This window comes from Watersipora subatra, chromosome 7 (assembly GCF_963576615.1).
Source record: "Watersipora subatra chromosome 7, tzWatSuba1.1, whole genome shotgun sequence".
NCBI classification, from domain to species: Eukaryota; Metazoa; Bryozoa; class Gymnolaemata; order Cheilostomatida; family Watersiporidae; genus Watersipora; species Watersipora subatra.
In genome coordinates this window covers 58463641-58485275 of record NC_088714.1, presented here as the reverse complement: position 1 = coordinate 58485275, position 21635 = coordinate 58463641, and the positions used below count along the sequence as shown (strand labels likewise).

Here is a 21635-nt window from a genome sequence, read left to right as displayed (position 1 = left end):
AAAGTGGTATTGCCTTGACTTTACCAATCACATCACGCTTATCTGGAAAAAGTAATTCCATAGCTTCAACCATGCATTCTTTACAATCTCAGCATGAGAATAGAGAAGCATTGCTTTTGCTGGAATCTTTGACACTCATAGAGGGGCTTCTGTAGCATGTTTATCAGCAGCTATGAAAGAAGCTAGCATATTTTCTAAAAAATTTAGTTATTTCTGAAGTTTATCTAACTTTTGATGTCTAGCTACAGATCCCAGTAGAAACGTAGTGGTAAACTCTTTGTGTTTCGTCTCATGATGGCATTTGATGTTCGTCTTCTTGTTAGCGGAGACTGTTTCCTGGCACTATAGACATTGCGGTTTGCCATGCCTCAAGATGAACGCATATTTCAGGGTCCACTCATCTTGGAATTATCTTGTAGATTCGTTTCTATTTCATTCACTTTGTGAAGTTTCCATTGTAACTCTGGAAATGGTTCGTTTTGTTAAAGATTTCATTGCTACTCCCACTGCATTTTTTGGCTTAATTGCAAATGACATGTTCAACTAAGAGACAGCATCTTATATAAGCCAGCATTATGAAATCATGATGAAATGACTTCCTGATGAACGTTTCTAGAGCATTCTGATTTTGTCCTCATTAGGTCAGCAACAGACGTTATTACATCGGGAAAGCTACACATGCATGATGCCATAAACTATGACTCATGTGTAGGCTATATATAATGCAGTGCACATTTAAATAAGCCTAATATGTCACAATGCATGTAGTTTTGTACAGTATATTATAAGGATATTTTTATATACGTCAAAAAATTTGATTTTTCACAGAGTTGAAAGAGCCGCAACAAAATTTGCAAAGAGCCGCACTTTGCCCAGCCCTGATCTAGTATATATTTATATGACAGATATGACTTGTGTTTCTAGATCAGCCTTATTTGGGTAGCCTGAGAACCTTTATGATCTACATGACTTGAACACAAACACTTCCAATTATTAACTTTTACATAGAAACTAGACTAACTATAACGGACAAGCAATGCTTCAATTTCTCTTGACCTGTTGTGAGACAATAAGTTATTTATTCTATTATTATCATGCGCTTGTTATGTAATGAGATGGAACTTACTTGTTAGGTGTGTTCAAAGAAAAGATCAAGACGATTACAAAATTTTCTAAAATCTTTTATCAGAATTTTCCAAACCTATGAAGGCAAGTATATTGGGCCAGAAGTTTTTTTATGCTACCAAATCTTGAAAGATTTCTGCTTAGTAGTTTTGGGTCAACGAAAGCATCTTAAACTCACCAAGTTTTTTGTTTACCTGTTGTTTTAGTATTTTAATTAGGACGTGGTTGTTTTTAGCAAACCAAAAGTAGCATTTGGCGCCTTTTTAGTAGCGATGTTATTATTGGAATGCCATCAATAACCACAAATAGTCTCATAGTTACAGTGTTAAATCTAATGGATCTCCCGCAAAAAACATTTCAATTATATAACATTTCAAGAATAATATATCTCAATAACATTTCAATTCCGATTATGTATAAAAAATAGCATTGCAATAGACCAAAGTTAGGAAGCGGTGAGTTATACGAAAGTGTAAAATAATATAAACAATTTAATCTTTTTGTTCATTATACTGAATTATAAAACTAGGAGTTTACATTGGCTTATTATTAAGAGACTGGAAAAAGAGGTGGATATAATAAGCTATCTCGTTATTCAAATTATGAGGAGAAACTTCCGAAAATCTTTCCAAAGCAGGATACGAGTTATTTTCCGTGGAGGTAGTTAACATCGCAGGAGGCCATCTTGTCAATGACAGTTCCGATGAAAAGCTTTCCTTTGGCGTAGAGCCCAACAGAAACAGCCTGAAGCATGGAGCCGTCATCAGCAAACACAGACTCTTTTTCAGCAGCCCCCAGAGGTTGTCGAATTCGAATAACCTTAGAAAAATGAATTGCGTAATGAATAAAACATTATAAACTGCAAAATCTCGTGTTCACTGGTTCCCTACTTGTTCACAAACAACAGCTCTACTTATGGCAGAAAACCCTAGTATGAAAGCTTCACCGATTAAATATTCAAGAGCTGACAACTTGAAAAAAAGGTTTATATATAAATTTTTGAGCAAATAGCAAACTTTGTGAAGGTCATTAATGTTCTATGTAGGAGTTGTATGCTGATAGGAGAGGCAACTCCTTACAAGAGAGTCAATTTATATAAAAATGTTTATCAAGACAAAGCATCAGTAGATATATGTGTGATGATAGGTTTGAAGAAGTCTTGTGTTAGATTTAAAAGTGCTCTCACAAATAGCACATCTACAGAATAGCAATATCTCTCATTTTAAGGATTCCGACAGAGAAACCTTCTACACCGATTAAAGACTTTCTGATGCAGGAATTACAACTAACTTTTTATTTACACCGAGTAAAAGAACATTTCATTGTTATCAGATTTAAAGGTCGATTTCGGCACAGCTAAAGCAAATTTCTACTTTACTACATTTGGTTATTGCTCATGATCTGTTCACTGTTCTCAATCATGAACAATTACTTTGTCAGAAAATGTCTTACAACATTAATTTTAACACATATAAAGCGAGTTTTGACTTGAATATTTTTAAAAATACTTCGAATCCAAATTCTTTAGAGGCGACCTAATCTATATATCTAATTTATTATCGTGTATGCATGCGTGTGTGCACGTGTGTGTGTACCATCCTAACTTTTACCTAAATCTTAAAGGTTGACTTGCAACAAAATTCACATTACAGTTATTTGGTATCAAAAGATTCACAATGTCTTAGTCTACTGTGTTGCAGGTGCAAAATATGTGGAAATGCGATTACAAGCTCTTAAAAGCTCAAAAACAAACAGTTAATTCCCGCTATCACAAAAATGCCGCAGGTTGGAATCAAAAGATTGTCTAAAAGTTCAACATACTTAGTCACGAAAACAGAGCATCCGTTGATAGGTTTTAAACAGATGATGGTTAAGAATTTTTACAGACGATTTGTTAAATTTCGTATTTGTGTGAAAGAAGAATTTCTTGCTGGCACATACTACAAGATGGATGGACAAGCCGATTGGTGTAATTCTATAACCACCACTCGAAAGTTAATGCGGGATATATAAATAAGGCATAGACTGGTGATTTTTGTGGAATCTGCTTCGACTTGGCATTACAATTACCTGCCATGTTGGGTAACCATAACAACGTAGCGCGGTGACTAGATGGTGGAAATGTATAAGAACGCTGACCAACAGAAGCACTCATGTCTCACATCACGAATTGACTAATCGCGGGTGTTCACATCGTAATTCATGTTTTGCTAGAAAAATGACCGCCTTATTTCACAGCTTATTTTTAGTTCTTCTAATACCAAAATCATTGCTAAAAAACAAACTATCCTATATTTGTTTAAATAAATGTAATTTTAAAATGCTGTCAGTTAAAATTTAACAGCGTCAGCTGAGCAGGACATTAGAAGTTTGACTGGTAATTTAAGTACAATCATTTGTGTAAGAAGATCTTTGTGGCAATGTATGAAACCAACAAACATATCATTACGTTTACGCTATGTGAAGGCTTGAGAAAAGCAAAGAAGCTCAGACAGAGACGATAATATGTTAACTAGTTTACAATTGACAATGCTGCAATACACCTATAATGCAATAAAGTTTCATCACTAAAACAAAGGAGACAGCTTCCAAAAATACCTGAGATGCACAGGTTAGCTCCTTATAATTTTGCATGTATGCAAAGGCATCCGCCAATACGGTCTGGCAGCCCAACCAGAGATCTCCATCAGAATCCAGAACTATGTTATCAATACTTCCAACCTCCACTGGTATGACCTACAGAAAAGACATCCTGCATATCCTGTGATCATATGATAGAATTCAAGGGGTAACTGCTTTCTAAGATGGTCAACTTTCTACACTATCTTCTTAGCATCGTCATGCTGCCTCACAAAACCAAAAGATCTACTAAATAAACTGCGTCATGCGAAGCTTCAATAAAGTCAGCTGAGCGAAATTGAAAGTATACCATAGACGTCTATTAGTATTACTAGCAGTCAGTTGTTCAGAGCAACTCACTTATTTAAAGTATACCATAGATGTCTATTTGTATTACTAGCAGTCAGTTGTTCAGAGCAACTCACTTATTTAAAGTATACCATAGATGTCTATTTGTATTACTAGCAGTCAGCTGTTCAGAGCAACTCACTTATTTAAAGTATACCATAGATGTCTATTAGTATTACTAGCAGTCAGCTGTTCAGAGCAACTCACTTATTTATAGTATACCATAGATGTCTATTTGTATGACTAGCAGTCAGTTGTTCAGAGCAACTCACTTGTTTATAGTATACCATAGATGTCTATTAGTATTACTACCAGTCAGCTGTTCAGAGCAACTCACTTATTGTTGAAAACATCTCTTTCTTTCTCTCACTCACACACCAAAGAGCCCACACACCAAAGTGATAATTTTTATGACATTGTTCAATGACAGGTTCTCGGCATTACAGGTTTGTTTTACCGGTAAGTCTGCAGTGCTTGCAGGTAGCTTCGATGTAATAATTTTATTAAAAAATACTTCAAGTTTTGAGCATAGACTCCAGAGAGTTGATGGTCATTCAGCAAAGTAGGAAGCTGCTGTGGATGACTACCCACCAGAGCTAAGAGAGCTCTTCATTAACATCGCTATAAGTATTAATATAATCAACAAACTGGAACAAGAGGTCATATATACCTTGAATACTGTGAGTGTGTGGTCAGCGTTCTTGGTAAAGATTTGAACAGCACCATGGGTAGCCACGTACACATACCTGTAAAAGATAGTTATATATTAGCATTGCATATACACATATGTACAAATGCGAATGATGGTAGTACTTGTACGTATCGTTTGTGATGCTATTATACCAAAGTATGCCACCTCTTAGTAAAGCCAGAATAAATACATGAATTCACAACCTAGCAGGGTTGTGATGCACTAGAACATTGCAGTAGGCAGTAATTTTGTAGTGCATTACAACTTTCTAATGCGCAGTAGAAAGGCAAGTGCACTCCTACTTCAAATTGCCTACAGCGATCTACCGCGTATTTCCTTTCATGACGCATTACCTGAAACCTAGCAACTCATGCATACTGTGAATGCGCATTCTTCAAAACTTGGAACTGCATATGCACTGCAATTGCACATTAGTATGACATTGATACTGCGGATCAACTAAAACTGCTGGCTTTCCAGGCACCTGTAATGCACTGTACAAAATTTTCAGACGCTACATATATGTACATGTTCAGCAAGCTCATGAATTTGCGCTCTAAACACCTATATCATTTCGAAATAGACAGTCAGACATTATCACCATTTTGATCGATAAATATTTTAAATCCTGCAATCAATTTACGGTTGCGTCAAAATCAACTAAATACCTGATTCTATTATAAGTTTTAGCAAAAATGTGCTGAGTATGTACAGTGCAATGCAAAAGTTACTACGTACTGCACATAGACCTATCAACTATACTACAATAGTTAATATAGTATAATAGTTAATAGGTCTATGGTACTGCATTATTGCTAAAAAATGCGCGCTAGCAACATTCCAACTGCACCTGACACTGCACACTGTGCAGTTGGTAAGACCCCACTGCAAACAATACTGATTACTGCGCATTAAAAATAGTTGCACTGCATATATACTGCATATATACTGCATTGTACGCAAGTAGTAGTAGAGTACGTAAGGCAACTATACTGCATGGCTGTGACATGCTAACTACTGCTACTGCACTGCTAATGCAACAATTAGATATCAAGATAAAAATTTTCCCTCAAGCGCAATGCATTTTACATCTGGGCAGCAGTGGGTTATCTGGTTATCAATGCGCAGTCATGACTTTTTTTGTAATGGACGCAAACCTGCAGCCTACAAGTAAAAGGATCTAGATTTGCATATATTGAAACGCTATGAGATGATAAGATAAGATGAAGCTAATGATGGAGATAAAGTAAACAACTCCCATGGTCAAGATTGCATAATCATGAAGCTGGCAGTCTCTGAAACAGGTACAACAGGTACAATATCACCTTTAATTCTCATAGTATTTAGTTACTGTTATAACTTCCACATTAGTGTTGGGCACGGGTAAGAAAACTCATTGAACTTGAGGGTTTATCTTTTTTCGAGTCTCGGATAATAGAAAATATGAACATTTCAATCTTGCGAGTTCGGGTTTTGATGTTGCGAGCTCGGGTTTCGATCTTGCGAGCTCGGGTTTTGACTCGCAAATTCGGATTTTGGTACACAGATCCGTCAAGTAGAGTGAACAAAAACTTGGTCTATTATCTCTCTAAACACCGTTTAACAACCAGCCTGTTAACACTGCGAGCACGAATATCAGTCGATAGAAAATAGTAAAAAATAATAAATATTTTAAGAAATGTCTGATGTTTGGAAATTTTAGACATAAACCCTTATCAACAAACCTGATACCCGAAAAATCTGTCAGCCAAGAAGTACTACTGCCCAGCACTATTCCACGTAAAATCAAACATTTATGCATGATTAAGCTAACATCTGAATTTTCTAACAGTTAGCGTAAACTTCTAACAAATATTTAACTGTACACTAGATGTAATTTACAAAATTTCTCAGATTTGTATCACAGACTTGTAGGGAAAGTGAAGAGGATGTTGAAATTTACCAATGAACATGTAGGAACAACAAAAAAATAAATTCATTCAAACTTGACTTAGTCTATGTTAAATTCTATTATGCTGCTGTTATCCCCTAAAGCTGCCTCTAACCACTCACTCTCCAAACCTACGTAATATCGAGTTCACACTTTCATTCATGTATCTCCAAGGCGGAGTAAACAATATAACATTTCATTTTATTGTTTCGTACATTATTACTTGTACAAATGATTCTTTGCTTACACATTTACATCAAGCATTTCTTTCATGCTATATGGAATCACGTGTAGGATTTATTAAAGAGATACCATGAGCTTTACGGCGTGGAACAAATTAAACCAAGTACACTGTATTCTTCAATGAACAGTGGCCGTGATATGAATTAATTTGTAAGTAAAGGCTTTACTGTACACTACACTATATGCTAAGCAGAGGCTCTACTGTACACTACACGATATGCTAAGCAGAGGTTTTACTGTACGCTACACTATATGCTAAGCAGAGGGTTTACTGTAAACTACACTATATGCTAAACGGAGGCTTTACTGTACACTATACTATATGCTAAGCAGAGGTCTTACTGTACACTATACTATACGCTAAGCAGAGGTTTTACTGTACACTATACTATATGGTAAACAGAGGTTTTACTGTACACTACACTATATGCTAAGCAGAGGTTTTACTGTACACTATACTAGATGCTAAGCAGAGGTTTTACTGTACACTACATTATATTCTAAACAGAGGTTTTACTGTACACTATACTATATGCTAAGCAGAGGTTTTACAGTACACTATACTATATGGTAAACAGAGGTTTTACTGTACACTACACTATATGCTAAGCAGAGGTTTTACTGTACACTATAGTACACTATATGCTGTGAAGAACAATAATCTCAATAGCTTTCATAGGTTTATATAATAATTGATTCCAATTACTTTTTAGCACTGTAATGTTAACAAATATAATTTTAATAATTGCTTCCTGTCCTTACTTAGCTACTGAGTTGTGTCCTTTTTATAAATACCTCCATATCGTATCACACTAACACTTAATATACGTGTAGTTGTCATTCTTAGGTCAGACAACTCCCAAATTATTACCCAATCCGTTATTAGCCACCATAAAATGCGAAGTCGTACGCTATCTTACTATTCACTTCAACCCAAGCAAAAGTGAATGATACAACCATAATATAAATCTTGGGACAACTCCGAACTTAACATATTCTACGGCTCTATTTCAGTTGCAGACAATTCCATACCTAACATACTCTACGGCTCTATTTCAGTTGCAGACAATTCCATACCTAACATACTCTACGGCTCTATTTCAGTTGCAGACAACTCCTTACCTAACATATGCTCTATTTCAGTTGCTGACAACTCCATACTTAGCACACTCGGCAGCTCTTATTTTCTACTCCAGCTTTCCAAGTCATAAAAAGTGAGTATATTATTATATTTATATATACATGTATATACTATACTGTATATATATATATAAATATATATACCAAATGTATGCACATACTTTTCGTCTGAGGTGATTCCATTAGACATAAAAAAGCCGGCAGCGGCTGGCTTGTAGTCGTCTCCCTTGACATGTACAACGTGGCCTCCAGGGCTGGAGAAAATCTCCAACAAAGTGGAGAGCATGTTTCCAGCCTCAGCGTTGAATAGGTTTGTTAAATAGAAACTGTCCTCCCCTTGTGCCGCCACAGAGTTTATGCTAAAAATTCAAATTTAGAACACATTTTCTTTCAGCTGATGCCTAGTAAATGAATAACCTTTGACTTTGCTATATCATAAATCCTCGTACATAAGCTGCCACCCTGCATAAGCCACATTCGAAACTTTGAAGGTTGTTTTTGGAGCTACAGTCATGCAACTTGTATAAGCAGCAACCACTGTTTTTCATTCATTCGACACAATTAAAGTCTCCCGTCTCTTGTCACACGCATGCGTTGTGACAAATGAGTGCCCTCACCTTTGCTGAGAAAGTGGTATGCCTTCAGCAAACCACTCTAAACAAGTACCACATCAGCAAGCATGTTTTAAACCCCTGTTATCGAGAAAGGTGAAATACGACGCCAGTCACATTTAAATTGAATGTTGTGAACATAACTTTGAAAACAACCGTCCGAAATGCTGTTGCAGTTTTTGGCATCAACAAAAAACAGCCTAACGAACGAAATCAAGTGCTGGAGTAGAAGTACTGGATATAATTGTTGATTAAGTTATTCTTAACATTTGCACATTTTAAACGGTACCTTAACCCTGAACTGGTTTACAGATATAATTTCTAGATTGCATATATAAGTAGCACACCAAACCTTTAAAGAAAAGTTCACAGGTGAGGCTTATACATGAGCATTTACGATAACTTGAAACAATTAAAAGTAAAGTAGAAATGGCCATAGATGAATGACTCTAGTAATCCTAACTACTTCGTGACTGACCTGTTGCGGTTTCAGTACTTTGCAGTTAAAAATGTTCGTTAAACAAAGCAAATTAATAGAACTTTAAGTAAATTAAAATACATAAATGCACATAAATCTCATAAATTACAAACACGTGACTTCATTCTCACAAAGAACCCAGTTAATCAAAAGTATGAATATTCAGACCAGATGAAGTTCAAACTACGCCCGTACTATGTAAAGTGCATTCTCTGGTTTACAATACTGGAACTGAAGTTAAAATATAAACTGAAAGTCAATGAAGATAACTTCAATTTACTCACTTATTACTTATTATATAGGAAATAACTACATGTTTAGAAAGCAGTTTAAGTGTTCTGGTGTTTAAATTTGGCTCATACATACACTTTGGAGAAATTAGTTTCTATTTAGCAGATTTTCAGTTATCGCCGAAGATGCCGGTCTCATTAATTGTAAAGTGAGGATTTACTGTATTTAGTACTGAAAATATGAATGGTTACATCTACGGTTAGTTACATTTACAGTGTCGTTATCTGTAACCAACCATATTTTTCATAAGGCCTACTACTTGTAAACCAGGTTTATGATTTAATATCTCTGTATATACAGCGATAGGTGGCATGTAATATCCAGATATCTAATATGTTATACATAGATGGGATGTAACATAGAGGTATCTAACATGTTATACAGAGATAGGTGGCATGTAATATCCAGATATCTAACATGTTATACAGAGATAGATGGCATGTAATATCCAGATATCTAACATGTTATACAGAGATAGATGGCATGTAATATCCAGATATCTAACATGTTATACAGAGATAGATGGCATGTAATATCCAGATATCTAACATGTTAAACAGAGATAGTTGGCATGTAACATAGATGTATTTAACATGTTATACAGAGATAGTTGGCATGTAACATAGATGTATTTAACATGCTATACAGAGATAGTTGACATGTATGTAACATCCAGATCTCTAACATGTTATACAGAGATAGTTGACATGTACGTAACATCCAGATATCTAACATGTTGTACAGAGATAGTTAACATGTATGTAACAGCCAGATATCTAACATGAACTAACCAGAACTAACAACTAACATAGCGACTGTCAGAATCTCCAGTTCAATAATGGCCAATCAATATCACAGAAGGTTCGACTCACCTAATATGAAACAGGAATAAAAGGAAGACCAAGTAGAGAATGAGGAGATACACTGAAAAACACCAAAAAACTAAAAAGCTCATTTGAATGTTTTTTTCAGCAGTGAAACATACATGTAGATGAGCGCTGAAACAGATAATGGTACTTTCGCTATGCGTATTATTAATTATGGGTTACAAATTTGCATAGTATTTGTCCAGAGACTGTGACCTGCCATCACTACGGAACTGATCCTTGTGGATATCAGGAGGAATGTCTTATCTTAATTTTAGCATAGCCTTACTAACCTTAACTGAAAATACATGTGTTAAAAAAACTGAAGTAATTTGAAAGTTGACATGCACATTCTTGAAAAACTAATGAGGCAGCAACTTACTTCACCATCAGTGGGTTTCTATAAATCTTTTTCAAGGTCAGCTTGTCTTTACCGTCATACAAAAATCGGGCAACTCGTTCCGGAGTATGTATAACAACGAATATCGATACAGAATCTATAAGTATATGAGGAGGATAAGTTCAAGTACAAATTGAGTTGCGGGAGTTGCTGAGCACTACTATTAATAATTATATAGTGGTGTACAAAATAAACTGGACCCCTAAGTTGAAAACCAATATTCTCATCTACAACACTGTTACTCATTGTGAATTTAATCGATAGCCATAAATTATATACTGTATTATTATTATTATACATGCGTATGACTTGAAATAAAAAATAAAAACGTGTGTAATGGGATCATATCTGTAGAGATTGTTATCTTCAAACATTAAAACAGTGACACGTTCGAAATTTAGCCTACATAATCATTCCAATACATAATTTTACAACTTTTCGGTTTATATATTTGAAATCAGGACAAAATGATAAATAATTTAATACATCGTAAAACCTGTATTTAAATGCCACCTTCAGACGAATGCCACCTTCAGACGAATGCCACCTTCAGACGAATGCCACCACTATTTGAGCGTCACTTCTATTTGAGCGTCACTTCTATTTGACTGCCACTTCTATTTGAGCGCCACTTCTATTTGAGCGCCACTTCTATTTGAGCGCCACTTCTATTTGAGCGCCACTTCTATTTGAGCGCCACTTCTATTTGAGCGCCACTTCTAATTGAGCGCCACTTCTATTTGAGCGCCACTTCTATTTGAGCGCCACTTCTATTTGAGCGCCACTTCTATTTGAGCGCCACTTCTATTTGAGCGCCACTTCTATTTGAGCGCCACTTCTATTTGAGCGCCACTTCTATTTGAGCGCCACTTCTATTTGAGCGCCACTTCTATTTGAGCGCCACTTCTATTTGAGCGCCACTTCTATTTGAGCGCCACTTCTATTTGAGCGCCACTTCTATTTGGGCGCCACTTCTATTTGAGCGCCACTTCTATTTGAGCGCCATTTCTATTTGAGCGCCACTTCTATTTGAGCGCCAATTCTATTTGAGCGCCACTTCTATTTGAGCGCCACTTCTATTTGAGCGCCACTTCTATTTGAGCGCCACTTCTATTTGAGCGCCACTTCCATTTGAGCGCCACTTCTATTTGAGCGCCACTTCTATTTGAGCGCCACTTCTATTTGAGCGCCACTTCCATTTGAGCGCCACTTCCATTTGAGCGCCACTTCTATTTGAGCGTCACTTCTATTTGAGCGCCACTTCTATTTGAGCGCCACTTCTATTTGAGCACCACTTCCATTTGAGCGCCACTTCTATTTGAGCGCCACTTCTATTTGAGCGCCACTTCTATTTGAGCGCCACTTCTATTTGAGCGCCACTTCTATTTGGGCGCCACTTCTATTTGAGCGCCACTTCTATTTGAGCGCCATTTCTATTTGAGCGCCACTTCTATTTGAGCGCCAATTCTATTTGAGCGCCACTTCTATTTGAGCGCCACTTCTATTTGAGCGCCACTTCTATTTGAGCGCCACTTCTATTTGAGCGTCACTTCTATTTGACTGCCACTTCTATTTGAGCGCCACTTCTATTTGAGCGTCACTTCTATTTGACTGCCACTTCTATTTGAGCGCCACTTCTATTTGAGCGCCACTTCTATTTGAGCGCCACTTCTATTTGAGCGCCACTTCTATTTGAGCGCCACTTCTATTTGAGCGCCACTTCTATTTGAGCGCCACTTCTATTTGAGCGCCACTTCTATTTGAGCGCCACTTCTATTTGAGCGCCACTTCTATTTGGGCGCCACTTCTATTTGAGCGCCACTTCTATTTGAGCGCCATTTCTATTTGAGCGCCACTTCTATTTGAGCGCCAATTCTATTTGAGCGCCACTTCTATTTGAGCGCCACTTCTATTTGAGCGCCACTTCTATTTGAGCGCCACTTCTATTTGAGCGCCACTTCCATTTGAGCGCCACTTCTATTTGAGCGCCACTTCTATTTGAGCGCCACTTCTATTTGAGCACCACTTCTATTTGAGCACCACTTCTATTTGAGCGACACTTCCATTTGAGCACCACTTCTATTTGAGCACCACTTCTATTTGAGCGTCACTTCTATTTGAGCGCCACTTCTATTTGAACGCCACTTCTATTTGAGTACCACTATTTGACATTCTTGATCATTATGAACCCATAATTGCAAGTGATCAGTAAAAAAGTGTTCACAAAACCGCACTAATAATGATACAATTCGTTTGTTGTTTCTGTTCGTATGAAAGTCTGTTTTTCAACTTCAAGCTTTTACGGTTTTTTGTTAAAACTTTAAATGCAACACCGTAGAAATAATTAGTAAATGTATCAGGCTAATAAGAGGTCCTTTTTAACACAGTTCTGATACTTCGATGTACAGTATATGAAAAGATTTTTTGCATTTACGATGGAATCTGCACTGCTACATATTTTGAGGTTAGTTTGATTACACTTGGTTTCTCTAAAGTACATGGTGTAAGTTTTGCTCTGCTAAAAATTGTTTGGACCCTAATATTGACTAGCTCAGCTGTGCGGAAGGGGAGTTGATGTAAGAAGAAACTGTGGAAGGTGTTGAACAACAAGAAGAATATGAAATGGTTTCCAACGAAAACAACAATCAGAACGCAACTGGCTGAACAAATGATGCTGATATTTTTGTTTTAAAAACATTAATTTTTGTTTTAAAATGTTGATTTTTGTTTCTGAATGTATTATAAATATGGTTTGTTTATGCCACTTGTTCTTGAATATATATTTGTAGCATTTAATAGTTTATTATTACACTATTATTATATAACTTATAAATTTGCAGATTTATAGCATATTATTTGATAAAATCATTGCACTAATATGAACTTGGCTTACAATGGATCGGATATTTGTAATTATGTTTCTATTGCACATAAAAAGCTTGTTTTGGCTGCAAACTTTAGCTAACATATCGATGAGTGCAATGAGCCTTAACGCAACTTATTAAATAATAGTTATAAAATGAAAATATGCCTTCAAATTTAAAATGAAATAAAAAACTTGAAAGCTCCAACAAGTTGCAACGCAGGCTATAAAATTATCGAAGGCTAATTGCAAGCAATCGATATCAACTAGTAGAGACATGTATCAGCTTCCCCATGCATATTTATTATTTATTACGAGAGCTACGACAAGTTGGAGGTAGGTTACCAAATTTCTTCCATCCAAAGGCTTAATGTCCCTCCACCCATAAGAGAGTGCAAAATATAGGTGACATTCGATTAGCTCATGAAAGGGTTAAATTTGTCTCCTCAATATTCTGACGGAGTGATTGAAAAATACGACACCCTTTATTTGAACGTCACCTCAAATAAAGCGCCACTCTAAGAAAAGGGTTGAAAAATAGAGCGCCATTTTTGAAATACTGTAAAATAAATCTCTATTTTACAGTATTTGAAAAACAAAATAAAATAATGGTTTGATTAATGTGTACTGCAACCTTAAGCAGCTCAACACATTTGTAAAGCAAAAGTGATGCTTTCAGCTAAACTTTAGGTTTTGTGAACTCTGATATACAACTTTTTATTCATCATCACAATTAAAACACAGAACTTTTAGTCACTAAAAGGAATAGTGAACATACCATAGCAAAAATAAAACAAACTTCAACATATTAACCTGCCAAATCAAACATTGGCAGCAAATATATGCTTATATATGCAGGAGATGTGCACCTTGGCATATCTCTTTAGTTGATGCTCTTGCCTAAAATTTAAGAGTGGCTTATGCCCCGTAACATTTTTATAATTGACAGTTCAGCCATATATCAGATAGGTAATGTGATCCAACAAGTTCCATATCGTAATAGTATAAAACCAGGCATGATATCTACAGTTTACTTTTGTTCCTAGATAGCTGAGGGCAGCCCATCTCAACTACCTTGATGGAATTGATGCATGTAGGCTATTAAACAAGTCAATAACCTATAATAAAGCTGGCATACCAGCGTCCAAGATTTCTTATGCACATATTTCTCTCGATCTTACGCATAGCTTGCCTATGAATCTTCTAAAATAGATAAGACTTTGACAAGCCTGTTGTCACCTTTCAGCACATGTGATAATTAACTGACAAGATAAAGTTTTAGCAGCTGATAGAAGGACACTCAACAAGTCAGTAACTGTGGAGCTGAACGGCTCGCTCACATTATATCAACGTATTTCCGTGTTGTCCACTCGACGATTATTCCTTGACTATGTGCACAGTAAACAATGGCATCGGCCAGGCAACACAGACACTATGAGAAGGATTGCAGCAGTCAACCTTTCCCAATAGTTCACTGAACATCTTGTGAATTGTGCACCACTTCGGCAGTGGTGATTGGCCATCGCGGATTGCTTGATTTATATTTTTTCTTGACAGTTTCTGCGAGACTATTTCATCGTTTCAGCGACTGCATTGTATGACGCAGACTATTTGTCGATGTAAACGTATTTGAACATGTGAACATTGCTATCGTGGACGATCACTGAAGAGTTGTGTGATTAACACTGACTTACGACAGGTGATATAAGCTGAATGCTAAATCGACAAAACTTGATCACGGCAAAAATGCTCAGATCTTGCGAAAGTGTGTTTATGACATCTGTAGTTGCAATGAGACGGACAGAATAGAAATGCGAAACCCTGCAACTTGAACGCAATAGCTGATATCAACTATAGCTATTCGTGACGTCATTTCATACGTATTTCCTTCTGAGCATTTTAACTGCAATCAAGTTTTGTCGATTTTAATTTTAGAACATCCGGGTAGTCAAATCACTTTACTATTAAAAACAATCGCAACCGATAAAAAAATATTGATATCTTTTAATAACATCTAATAAAACTCTGTGCAAGTTTCTTTTTGAGGTTGTTAATTAGCAAAAATGATCCACTGCAGAACGTATAGCTAATTTCCAGCAGGCCTAACATAAGCGCGGGTGTAACCAGAGCCTTTTGGCAGCATAAGGAGCTACAATAATAGAAAATATATAAATAACAATACTCACTGTCAGCATTGATCCAATGATCGATGCCATGCGGTTCAAAATGACTATCGGCTGGCCAACCTTCCATTTTCAGCTTTGTGACGGTGTTAGTACTACTAGCAGTGTCCATAACATACATGCCTCCCATGGCCACATTTTTACTGTAGTCAAAGTCACGCAAACCTTCCCAGCCAATGCCCTAAAAAAGGAGCTCTTGTAGCCATTATGAAGATGGAAGAAAGAGAAATCTTAGAAACAACCTCTGTTAGGGTTGACACTTCGGATCTTACACGAATAATCAGAGCTCCACATAAAGTCCAACCTAGCCTGTCTTGACAAACTGTTGTTTTTGCGGAGTTGTTCCCCGGCGAGCGGATCGAGCAAAACAACAGCTTGTCACAAGATGTAGTGCATCTGATGCATCAGCTGCACTTATAGGGAGTTGTTCTCTTCCATCTATGCGGCTTGGCTGCGATGTTATGTCAGTCGCTCCATTGGTAATCATAACGGAGTTCGCCCAAAAATTTATATAGGAAAAAATAAGATAAAAACATTTAACCAGAGACCAGTTTTTGGGGTCTCTTTAGTAGAACTTAAGAACTTAGGCAACAACAGCAACTAAACATGTTGTTATTTGTGCGATCAGTCAGTGTTATTTCTATGTTTGTATCAGTCAGTTTTATTTGTTCTTATTGATTTTATTTTTAATTAATTTTATTCTAAAGTTCTACTAAAGTTTTCTGCAGAGATTGGTCCCTGGTTAAACATCTTTATCTTATTTTTTCTACATAGCCTACATTTGTGGGCTAAATCAGTTATGATTACCAATGGAGCGACTGACATAACATTGCAGCCAAACCGCATAGATGGAAGAGAACAACTCCCTTTCAGTGCAGCTGATGAATCAGGTGCAATGCGTATCGTGACAAGCTCTTGTTTTGCTCGCTCCGCTCGACTGGGACAACTCCGCAAAAACAACAGTTTGCCAAGACAGGCTAAGTCCAACCCTGAAGGTAAGCATGAGAAGCACCAATCTCTCATGAAAATATTTACAGATTAGCAGAGTTGCTGTGTGGTGCTGTAGTGAACAGTGTATTCAAGGCCAGCGCACACTATCGCTCAAATCGACGATTAGCTGCTCAATTGACTGCAATGATGGCTGCTATGACATCATTTTGCGATGAGCGGCTAACGTAGGCGTTGTTAGCGACAATGCGATGAACTTTCAACATGTTGAACTTCGACACAGGATGATCACAACTGTTAGCATCTTGATTGGCTGTTTGTTGACCGCATCGGATCATATTTCAACAATTGTGAAAATAAATCAATTCATATGAATGACAATATTATATGTCAACAAATATTATTATGAATTAATATTCATAATGAAATACATAATCAGATAACTTAAATATAACAGAAGGTCCTGCGATATCATCGATGCAACTTCGTAATTTCTAGTTGGTTAGTGATCACCTACAGCTAATCCCTCATAATATGTACATTTAATCATTGGTGATGACATCAAAACAGCTAATCCTAATCATTGCACTCCATCCACAAATAAACGTTGATTTGAGTGATAGTGTGAGTGGGCATTAATGAACACTGTGCCTTAACAAGCCTACATGTATGTTCAGTTCGTGGCTAAAGCCTGGTTTCCATATGATGGAGCAATGATCGTGCGCAGCCCAATGATCGTGCGCAAAGCATTTCTTGGGCTGCGACGCAGTGTTTCCATAGAGCGCCTAGGAGCCATGCTTGCATTGGACAGGGTCGGTAATTTCCTTACTTTTTCATACAGGAGACTGATTTCTTTGGAAAACAGCCATCCGTTGCGACCTTGAGCTGTCATATGAAAACCAGGCTTACTCTTTCGTACGGGAGACCGATGTCTTCAGAAACCAGCTCTCGGTTTGAATTGTGGGATAGGTTGAAAAAGTCGAGCGGTGTATTGTGGGATACATCATCGCGCGCACCCGTCGCAAGGATCCTTTCTGTTTGATCTTTGCGATCAGCGTACGCCCGTCGCGCGATCGTCGTGCGTTGACGTTTCCACATCACAGCTGACCCACGCACGACGTCGTGCGCCTTGTTGCGCGCCTTGCGCTGTCATATGAAAACCAGGCTTTAATACCAGCATCTGCAGTCAAACGTTGCGATGACATAATACAGGCCTAACTTCGCTAGACTGGACAATGCCCTCAGCATGTCAGCCATAGCAGCTGCATGATGGCAACTACATCACTTGAAAATAAATGAGTGATTTCAGCCTTACTGAAGAGATGATCAACTGGCCAGAAGGAAGGAGCGTCATGTCCTCTGAGCCATCTGTCTCTAAAATACAAGCACATCAAAATGGAGTAACTGGACTTGCATCGAAACATCATTCAGTCATAAAGCTGTCAATACCAATGCACTGGACTTTCAAGCTGACCTACACTCATTAAAAATGTAATAAAAATGCAGGCAATCCTCATGTGTTAGGACTGATACAGACCGAGTCAAATTCAGATACTGAGAAAGTTAAAAAAAGAACATTTAGTACTATACATTAAACAGGCTATATTGTCTCGCACACATATACAATGTACAGTATACATGTACAGTATACATGACAAACTAAAATATAATTATACAAACAATAGGGTACAGTATAATATTAATAGCAGCAATAATATTATTTAACAAATGGAAATTACAGTATACCACTGGTAGAGAACTCAAGCGTCGTCTATGGTTAGAGCGACCGACCGATCAAAGTTGTCATTCGTCGGACAGACCATCGTCCGGACCTAAACGTTGTCCGGACCTAAACGTTGTCCAGAAAATTGAAAGTGCGGAGATGTGAAAATCGTAAAAGCGAGGATTGACTGAAGTCTAACTAATATCTCAAAATCCGATACTTCATCGCGCTAAAGTGAGAAACAAGTCAAACACATAGCTTAGTTTGCGTGTCTACACACTGTGCAACACAATACATTTAATTGTAAGGACTTATCATTGGTGGAATAAAAACTAGTCTAAACCATGTGACATCAAATGCAACCTGCTTGATCACAGCAGCTTTGTCCCCCTGGAGGACAGACAATTCTATACGAGTTCAACAAATGAAACCAAGTCACCACATTGCCTTTTCTCGTCTTCATAGTTGGATCGGGTGATTTAATGCTAAATTATAGTAATTTCCAAAGATAAAAAACTATGATATTGCTTTCAACACAAATAAATATGCATAGCAAATACTTACGAAAACCTTTGACAAGTTCACACTTGCCAGGATAATGCTTAATAACTTCATTTCCATAGCCATTCATATGAAACCTATAAAAAGCAATAATGCACCTTGCATTACTAGCACACGTATAATGTAATCCTGAGTTAGTTCCCAGTCACAGTTTTCAGCTGTACTTATGACGCAATGTAAACAGCAATGTATCTATCTATACATATATATGTCTCAAAGTATGTCCGTAGGCCTATAGCTATTAAAATATTGGAATAAGGAATCCGTACCGAAAAAGACTTGATCTCAAACCCTACCATTCACCAGTCTGATACCCCACCCAATAGGCCACAGAGAATAAGTTGAAAGCTTGACGACATGAGTCGCCATATTGTAGCACATACCCAACGGCTTTGCATACCACGCAGGGTGATTGTGTTAAGTACGCGATTGTCATGAGATAGCTTACTAAAATTTTCCATTGGCAATTTGCCAGGCTAAAAGCAAGTGTCAGGGAACTGTCATTACTTTTCATTGTTTATAAGCTGATTTTTATTAATCGATCAGCGATGAGTAGCACAGCTAGTTCATACATAGAATCAAGGAAGAGAACTATGAATTATTGCTTGGTGCTTCTCATTTGTGACTTGTGATAAGTGAGAACATTGAAATCTAACTTTGTATTTACAAATTCAGACTTGAATATGCAGCTGTTTTGATCTAGTTTTTAGTTTGAGATTAGTTTTGATCACAACCTATTGGCCCAAGTCCTGAGTTCACAAGTTCAGTAGATTAGCCTCTCAATACTTAGACTTACCACAAACACAACTTAACAGTTAGTCATTATGTGGTTATTCTGGTAAGAGAAGCAACCCGTGTCTAGAAGCTAATGGATTGGTCACGTCTTACTAATCCACTCACTATAATCAACAAGTAAACATTAAAAATAAGCTAGTGATGACAGAGTGTATGACACAACAGAGTGTAAGATATAGCAGAGTGTAAGATATAGCAGAGTGTATGATGTAACAGAGTGTATAATGTAACAGAGTGTATGATATAACAGAGTGTATGATATAACAGAGTGTATGATATAACAGAGTGTAAGATATAACAGAGTGTATGATATAACAGAGTGCATGATATAACAGAGTGTATGATGTAACAGAGTGTATGATGTAACAGAGTGTATGATGTAACAGAGTGTATGATATAACAGAGTGTATGATATAACAGAGTGTAAGATATAGCTGAGTGTATGATATAACAGAGTGTATGATATAACAGAGTGTATGATATAATAGGGTGTATAATGTAATAGAGTGTATAATATAACAGAGTGTATGATGTAACAGAGTGTATGATGTAACAGAGTGTATGATGTAACAGAGTGTATGATATAACAGAGTGTATGATATAACAGAGTGTATGATATAACAGAGTGTATGATATGACATAGTGTAAGTAAGTACAACAGGTCGTAAGTATTACTGTAATTGCCACTTCCTTTTCACTCCTTGTAACATTTTATCTGCTGAAATGTTATACGGTAATTGTGCAAACACCACGACAGTAGCTCTCTTTGATACATGTTTAACTTAACTGAAATATTCTTAACCCCTACATATCCCTTAGTATCCTGCATGAGCTCCAACTGAGTTGGTGGCAATGAATAACTTGCTTCAAGATCTTGCTATAGTACAATGCAGAGCCACTATAAAAACATCAGTAAAAACAGCCTAAAACTGCACCGAAAAAGTTTGTTTCAAATAGCGAATTGGTATATATTAGAAAATATTAATACTGCAAGCCAAAGCATTACTTGCTGAATCTTCTCAATTAAATCCAACTGCATAGGCTACAGTTGTGTTGTAGTGGTGGAACAGCTCATGCAAAAACTAATTGCTTTTTTGAGCTTTTACCGAAAAAGACCAACTCTGAATTGCTCACCCCAGTGAAAACCATTGCTTTTTGGAGGATATCAACAAGTAAATCAATCGCAGGAGACAATAGGTTCATCATATTAGTAATAACAGTACATCGTCCACTTCTATAGACATACTCAAGGCCACTAGTAATACCAAAACAACAGTTCATCAAACGGTTTTGTAAGATGCTTCATAAAGGCTGAAGCTGAATATACATATGCAACATTCATAGTTAACAAGGGATTTCTTCCATTCTTACAAAAACTAAAAGACGGATGCAAACAGGCCTACCAACCCAAAAGTGGGGCAATGCGAGAGATTTGGTTTGGGGCAATTGATGTGTCAATGATAGTATATATAAAATTGTGGAAATTGAGGCAAAAATCTCACGCATTTTCACTTTTTCTTGGGGTGATTGCGGGAGTCTCACGCCCAATGCGTGAGAGTTGGCAGGTATGGATGCAAATATGATTGTAACTATTTATAGCTAGTCCAAAAGAAAATAACTCACCAAAAGCTCCATAAGTAGCGAGCTACAACAACAGCACAGCCCAGAAACAAAAATTTCACAAACACGTTCATGACAGGTGATTCTAGTAAACGTGGATATTAAACATATAATAGTCCTCGTTTTGGAATTTTTAATTTTGGTACCTATACGGAGCGCCGGCGATATATCGATGATAAAAAGTTATATTTTGAGCTAAA

The 21635-nt window shown here is 36.9% G+C and overlaps 1 protein-coding gene across 1 annotated transcript; it reads right to left on the bottom strand.

Annotated features, from left to right (window-relative positions):
- Positions 1 to 1382: 1382 nt before the first annotated feature.
- On the bottom strand, positions 1383 to 21553 carry LOC137399993 (serum paraoxonase/arylesterase 2-like). The gene is made up of 9 exons (XM_068086283.1): positions 21439 to 21553; positions 19024 to 19097; positions 18052 to 18110; positions 15792 to 15969; positions 10725 to 10839; positions 8258 to 8455; positions 4763 to 4838; positions 3724 to 3861; positions 1383 to 1944 (listed from the first exon to the last, which is right to left on the bottom strand). The coding sequence occupies exons 1-9, from the start codon at positions 21507 to 21509 to the stop codon at positions 1771 to 1773; spliced, it is 1083 nt and encodes a 360-aa protein (XP_067942384.1). The 5' UTR covers positions 21510 to 21553; the 3' UTR covers positions 1383 to 1770.
- Positions 21554 to 21635: the final 82 nt, after the last annotated feature.

Coding starts and splice junctions, on each gene's coding strand:
- LOC137399993 (XM_068086283.1), bottom strand. CDS start 21,509: ATGAACGTGTTTGTGAAATTTTTGTTTCTGGGCTGTGCTGTTGTTGTA. Junction 15,970..18,051: donor GCCAGTTGATCATCTCTTCA/GTAAGGCTGAAA, acceptor CTCCTTTTTTAG/GGCATTGGCTGGGAAGGTTT. Junction 1,945..3,723: donor AGCTAACCTGTGCATCTCAG/GTATTTTTGGAA, acceptor CATTTTTCTAAG/GTTATTCGAATTCGACAACC.